At 35.5% G+C, this 7,579-nt stretch overlaps 1 protein-coding gene across 2 annotated transcripts; it reads left to right on the forward strand.

The window, feature by feature from the left end:
* Positions 1-100: 100 nt before the first annotated feature.
* On the forward strand, positions 101-7,109 carry LOC129272913 (uronyl 2-sulfotransferase-like). Of its 2 annotated transcripts, none has more exons than XM_064115361.1 (8): positions 101-449; positions 1,650-1,816; positions 2,023-2,166; positions 2,918-3,000; positions 4,225-4,381; positions 5,536-5,636; positions 5,853-6,010; positions 6,664-7,109. In XM_064115361.1, the coding sequence occupies exons 1-8, from the start codon at positions 212-214 to the stop codon at positions 6,834-6,836; spliced, it is 1,221 nt and encodes a 406-aa protein (XP_063971431.1). In that variant the 5' UTR covers positions 101-211; the 3' UTR covers positions 6,837-7,109. The 2 variants fall into 2 exon arrangements, with proteins under 2 accessions (XP_063971431.1, XP_063971435.1); XM_064115365.1 differs by having other exon boundaries at positions 4,303-4,381.
* Positions 7,110-7,579: the final 470 nt, after the last annotated feature.

A 7,579-nucleotide genomic window follows, 5' to 3' on the forward strand; every position in this document is an offset into this window, starting at 1 on the left:
TAATACATAAACACAATAGTAAATTTACACGAAGAACAAACACTTCCAAAGGATTTCTTTTGTTGGAAAAGACCGTCATGATGACTTCTTTCAACGCTCCTCTTCAGGTTACTCTATCACATAATAAGACAGTGTTATGTCAACTGTGTTCCATACGAAACGCTGAACATAATTAGTGAACCAGTGAAATGTTTTAGAAAGTGATTGCGCTATGTTTCACAGGGTTTTACTTGAAAAATGTTGGTTCCGTTGGATGGATACTTGCAAACGAAGAGAAAACGATGCGTTATTTGGCGAAGTTTCTTTCCTGAATAATGGACACCTGATGGCGACATGTTTGGTGGCGTCAAGGATGGTTAAGTACCGGGTCATCGTTTTGCTGATGTTTGTCATCGTTGCAGGTGTGTTTCTTGGTTGGAACAGCAGAATGGACGGAACTACAACACAAGGTATGAACATGATGGCGAGCAGGAGGAAAAACGAAAAAAAAAAGGTTGGGGGAAAAGAAGAAAAGGGGAAAAACGAGGGGGAAAAGAAGAAAAGGGGAAAAAATAGGGGGGGGAGAAGAAAATGGGAAAAAGAGGGGGAAAAGAAAAGGGAAAAAAGGGGGAAAAGAAGAAAAGGGGAAAACGAGGGGGAAAAGAAGAAAAGGGGAAAAAGAGGGGGAAAAGAAGAAAAGGGGAAAGAAGAGGGGAGAGAGAAAAGGAACAGAAAATTGTGTTTGGTAGATTCTAGTACTAATAATACTAACTTTTTATATAGCGCCATTTCCAGTTAATTCTCTGTCGTATGAAAAACAGAGGGGGGGGGGGATAAAAGGAAAACAATTATATTGAACCTAAATACATCGTTATACAAATTTGAGACTGAATTTAGAGAATTTTATTTACATATAATGCATCATTATTCAGAAAATTTGCATTTATCTTAGAAAAAGGTATAGACTTCAATAGATCAAAAGAAGAACATTCCTTAATAATATCGGGATGTTTGTTCCATAGTCGAGGGACTGAATATTGTTATACTTGAGCATACATGTAGCTGTCTAATCGGGTGATACCCATCGTGAAGCTGTTGTAAGTATATAGAGGCCAATTTATGCTGACAATAAAAGCAGTGAAGAAGTTTGAAGATCAATCTATCTTTCTCTGGTAACCAATGTAAGTTGCGAAGTACCCATTATCCGTCATACTCATCATACAGTGATCATCAGCATCGCCATGATCATCATCATCGTAGTCATCATCAATATCTCCATCGTCATCATCATTACCGCATTCGCCATCATTGCATCCATCACCACTATCACAATCATCATTATCATGACAATGATCCTCCATTACCATTATCACCACAACCATCACCATGCATCATTATCATCATCGTCGTCGTCGTCATCATCACCATCATCACCATCATCCTCATCATTATCGTCATCATCATTATCATAATCATAATCATTGCCAATATTATCATAACCATCACCACCATCATTCTCATCATCCCCAACACTACCGTCGTCGTCATCATCATCATCATCGTCGTCGTCATCATCATCGTATTCATCGTTACCACCTGTATCATCTTCACTATTGCTTACATTATAAACGGCGCCATCAACACAACTGTTGCGTTCTCCTACCATACAGATTTACGACGTGTAAATCAGTTGTCTGCCATGCAATCTGTAACTGTCTCTAATGACACCATGGTCGATGCCATTGGACCGAGATATGAATGTACAGAGGGCGAGATTAAGGAGGACGACAAAGATGAGGACGAAATGATTGTCTATGGGAAGCCGATACATGGGAAAGTAATTCGAAAGTTTTTTTTTCTTACGACTGAGCATTATAACTGTTAACAGTATTATCACAATGTTCCATGTTTGGATCCAGGATTTCTAGAAAGTTCAATTTTTCACTTTTCCTAAATTTGTCAAGACAGTGCTGACACTTTTTCCCCCTCAATTTGTGTAAGTTTCTAAAATGATTTTCGTTTTTTTATTCTTCCTCAATTTAGAATAAAACTGTGTTATATGTTAGCATGCCGAAGTGTGGTAGTCGTACTTTCGTTTGGATGATAAGTTACCTCCGGGCAGCTCACCATTTCGGAAAACCTGTTAACATCGACTACATGCTTGCAAGGCATCAAATTTCAGAAGTTGTAAGAACAAATTCGTGATAAATTCCACCTCCTCCTATTCTTCCTTCGCCGACTGCTTCCCCTTCTTTCTCTTCCTCATTCTCCAATTCCCATCTTCCTCCTCCTTCTTCTAAACATAGATATCATGGACATTGTGGAAATATTATTGTCTCCACGATAGAGATGCGAATGTTCTTTAGTTTTATATTTTTTACTGTTTAATAATGATTATACAGAAGAAATTGTTGTTGCTTTGATGATTACTACAATCATCATTATCAACGTGATTTAAATATTTAAATTTAAATAGTTTTTGCAAAAATTCGTGTTTGTGCGTTCATAATCATTATTCAAATCATTATCATCATTATCATGATTTCATATAGACTTCTTTAAAATCAGATGTAATTTGAAAGAGAGTGAAAATATTCTCATTTATTTCTTTCAATAATTTATACATGTAAAAACAAACAAATTTCATACATTATTTTGAACATAATTATACCAATATAAAACATGAAACATTGAGATGAGATTTTTTTTAAATAATGAAAGAAAAAAGGTATCCCAAAAAAGCCTCAAAGGCTTGAAAAAGAGGAAACCAAGGATAAAACATAAAAATGATTATAGAAAATTATTCACATTTAGAATAAGAATTCAATTAAATAATTCAATTAGAATAACATTAGAATAATGAAACCGTAACTTACTAGGATGGTCTAAAAAAATGGTTTTTAACACAACATCTCTGGTAATATTTCTACATATTCAGAGGACACATCTTTCTTCCAAGCTACTTGAAGCAGAAGATGGTGCTATTCTACATGGTCATTACCGCTATATCAACATGAAAAGGTAAGGTTTTATAATAATTTCATTATGACCAGATAAAATACGGTGTTAAGAGAGGCTACATCCTCTGGTGTTAAAAAAACTGCGCCATGTACAGATAGAATTCGATGTTAAGACCAACACCGATTTTGTGTTGATCTACACCCTCAGGTCTGAGCCCTTGGAACAAATTTTTATTTGGCAGAGTTGTTTTCGAAGAAAAATTGGACAAGCTATTAAAAAAAGGTTTTCACTACAGATTGAAGGTGATTTGGGTTAAATTTTCAGCATACCTACCAAAGACATTTCTAGGGGTGCTGCCTATGGTGAATAACACACGCAGTCAAATCTTGGGGGTGCTCCAGCTACAGGACCTAGCTCTCCCTTTCCCAGGGCCATGCCATCTGGTGTAAAAAAACAAAATGCGCTATACACGGATACATACAGCATTAAGACGAACACCAATTGGTGTTCTGAGAGGGCTACACCCTAAGGTGTTAAAATATGCACCACACAGTTTTAAAATAACACCAAATAGCAACAGAGTATAGGATGATATTACAACGTCAATGGGTGCCACACATACCAGAACGAATGCTGTGTAATATTTGGTGTGGTCAAGTCATGTACACAATGGATGTTAAGTTTCATTACTACTGTTATTCCATAGGTCAATAGGACATTCGTTTTGTAATTCATTCGCAACATTCTATAGAGCTTCAAGCCTTCGTCAAACTATTTATGGCTTGTATATTACGGTGTGAATAGCCCTTCTTGAAAATATACCTTCGATTTTTTATGTTTCACTATTTCATCTAAAATAACCATAAAAATAAATAAACAAATTTTGCCTTTTAAGACGAAAAGTTTTGAAAAAAAAGTTGATTGTACAAACAATTTTTTTTACAATGAAAAATGGATTTTATTCAACATGATTATATACAAAAATATTACAAAAACGATGAAGTGATTTAAATGTATTTCGAGTTACGCGTAGAAAGTAACGGACAAAATTCTTGCAAAAGTTTGCGACATTAAACAAGAGGAAAGAGTGGAGAGAGAGACACACACAGAGAGACGGGTAGAAAAGGTGAGGGTGTGTGTGTGTGTGAGAGAGAGAGATGGAGAAAGGGGGACGGGGAGGGGCGAAAAATATGTGCCCATTGTGTATCAAAATGTATGAAATACAATACATGTACAGACATTGCCGGTCTAACAGTTCAATATTTTTCTGTCTTTCCTCGCCAGTTCATCGAAAAAACCTATCCTGATGAGCATGATTCGGGATCCCATTGATCGATTTGAATCTCATTTTTACTTCATAAGACATGGTGATTTGGACATGAGCAAAGAAGAACTCGTGAAAAATATCAAGACTGAGTCCAACATGGCACTTCCAAATGAGGTAAGAAGACAGATTATTAGAACATTACCGGAGGGGAGGGGGGGCATTTTGTTTTCCTAAACCACGTAACTAGGGCAAAGGTTTAGTGCAATCCGATTGATTGAAGAAACTTTACGCCACGCCGTTCACCATCTCAACTTCACGCGAGAAGTCTCGACGACGATAGTGAAATCGGGGAGAAATAGCATAAATAAAATTATATCTTGCCGCAGTGAATGCAAAATAGAATCCGAAAGAGTAAATGTTATTTTCGTTAAAATCAACACCAACACCGGGCGATGTTCCCAGTCGCTGGGAATTGGTGTTGGTCAATTGGGAAATTACACGTAGATCGTTAACACCAACACCGGTTCAGCAGGTTTTTTGAATTGTGCTCAAACTACACCTGTAATATCAAACTTTCTTTAAAAATATATCAATTTGTCCGTGTTGTTAGGATGTTGGTGCCATAATAATCACTAAAAAAAACACATCCAGTGCCACATGCAACTAAAAGACATCTCCAAAGGATTTAATCATAATTGTACAAAGTTAATGTGCATTCATGCATGCACTTGTTAATGTTCGATCATCATGATGTGAACTGTGTCCGATATTTCAATATTAATATTTGTCACGTGATGTATCGCGAACCCTTTTTTTATGAGTCACGTGATGACCTCCAATTGTAGGCGTGAACCTAGCTGTTTCTTCAACCAATCGGATTGCACTAAATCTTTGCCATAAATAATTATGTGGTTTATTGGGGGGGGGGGGGGTGGTCGCACCCGGGGAGGGCACTGCCATGTGGAAACCATGCTCATCCAAAAAGCAAGTAAAAAAGGGTCTTTTTATACGTTCGAGCTGTGAAAGTGTATGAAAATTGCCAAAATAAGGAGGAAAGTGATATCCTTTAACTTTACAGCCCAGGATAAATTATGATACATAAAAATAATATTAATAAGATCTTGAAAATGCAATATTTGAAGCATTTTTTTATGGTGGGAAAACGTGAAAATACTCGTTAAGGGCACTCTGTTAATTATTGATCATTATTTTAGAGTGGCATTTTTGTTTTTGTATGTTTTACCTATGTTTTGTTGGTGTATTTCTATGTGGTTATTTTCACACTAACTCCTTTTAAACTTTGTATTTTCTTTCCGTATTGTTTTCAGACGCTTGATGAGTGCATTGCGAAGGGGAGATTAGAATGTACACTCAGCTTATATCGCAATATGTATATTACATCATTTTGTGGATACGCTCCCGGTTGTAGGTATCTATCCCTCGTTTAAGCAAAAACTACATTCATGATAATTATTAAAGAAAAAAAAACCCGCTTAATATTTGAAATTTTAATATACTGAAAAGGTCACCATACTTTTGTTCAGTGGAATATCGATACTTCAACATAATTCACAATATCCAACGTTTTCCAATAGTAGATGTTAAATATGTAAACGATGTCTTATAATTTGTTTTGCATCTCTAGTGAATCCCCTTCCTTTGCTTTCGAGGAAGCAAAACGTAACGTCGACAAGTTTCTCGTGATTGGAGTAATGGAGGAATATGACCTCTCCATGGCTGTCTTCGAAAAACTACTTCCGGGCACATTTGGAGGAGCAGCGAAAATATATGAGGAGAGCAAAAGTATGTAATTAAGAAAATATATTAAGAGTGTCTTATTTTTTGTTATTCTGCATGGTCTAAAATCCCTTGGTTATTTAATGATAAGGGCATACATTCATTATTTTGGAAGATTGGAAATGGAGTGAAAAATCAAGGTGAATGAAGTGTTCTATAGTTATATCATCCGTCTGTTTACATTTCCGGGGATCGCATGATGATTTAAAATGGATGAAATGAAAATGATTTAGGGCCTTTTCACACGTGAATCTTGAATCATCATTGTAATGATGATTGCAGGCGTTCGTGATTCTAATCATCTTCTAGTTTGGTTTTACACGTGCTAGAAATTCGTCACTAGCCTTATTTTTCACTGGAATCATCATTCAAATTACGAGTTTTTACCGTGTGAAAGGGCTGTTAGAAGAGATAAAAACGAGAAGAGGGGGAAAGAAAAAATAAGAGAAAACAATATTGGCAAATAGAGTACTGGGTCGAAACCAATTTATAAACACATTGGGGGGTATATATCTTTACATTAGATAAATCCTTATGAAATCTACTGGCGCCAGGCTATAGATGAAAATTGACAATTTTGTGACTCTCTTTTGCACGTAAGTAAGCCTATATACTTAATTCAAACGAAGACCCATTTGTTCCTTTTCTTCTTGTTATAGATCAACCGATGACGAAATTCAAAACAAGCTATAAGAAGCTGCCCTCTAAGGAAACGTATTCAATTTTAAAAGAGCGGATGAAATACGACTACAAATTCTATGATTATGTGAAGGAACGACTGCATAGAGTTGCGAGGAGACTAGAAATTGGGAAATGTAATAGCATATGGTAGTTCAGACAGTTCAGACGTCGCAGCGGAGAGGAGTCTGATTTGAAACTCATTATCATGATTATTTTAATCATAGCCCATTCTATTTTTAATTTTCCACGGACTCTAACGCCACTTCTTTTTTAACTACTTCCATCGACCTCTAGGATAAACATAGTCATTACATCGATGACCCTAAAAAAAAATTATTCATCTATGGGGTGCCGTTTGGAGAAATGTTATTTAAGTTATATTATATTATTGTTATTTAAAACCATTATATAATTATTTGTAGATAATACAGAATGTCTGTTTCATTACATATAAAAATGGTTTCATCACATTCAATATATGTAAAAAATGAATTTTGCAATTTCGATTATACATATATATATATATATATATATATATATATATATATATATACATGTTTATATATATATACAAAGTAATCACAAAAAGGTTTAGTAAATGCCGTGGAAATAAAATCGTAGATTTTAAAAGGAGCATAGCTCTCAATAATGTTTATTTGTATTTTTATGAAGTATTTCTAATAAAAATATAACACTCCTATCATAGCTTTTATTCAATTAAAACAAATGATGCCATATTGAGGTTGTCTTGTCCCCCCCCCCCTCTTCTTAAATCAAAGTACTTTGGTGCCGCCCCTGCGTATAAGCATCGGTATTAGCAAGTTCTCGCAATCACGACAGGGACGGATTCTGCAACATAGAAAATCTATTGAATCCCGTAAATTCACAATGAAC

Source organism: Lytechinus pictus, chromosome 2 (assembly GCF_037042905.1).
Source record: "Lytechinus pictus isolate F3 Inbred chromosome 2, Lp3.0, whole genome shotgun sequence".
Taxonomy (NCBI): domain Eukaryota; kingdom Metazoa; phylum Echinodermata; class Echinoidea; order Temnopleuroida; family Toxopneustidae; genus Lytechinus; species Lytechinus pictus.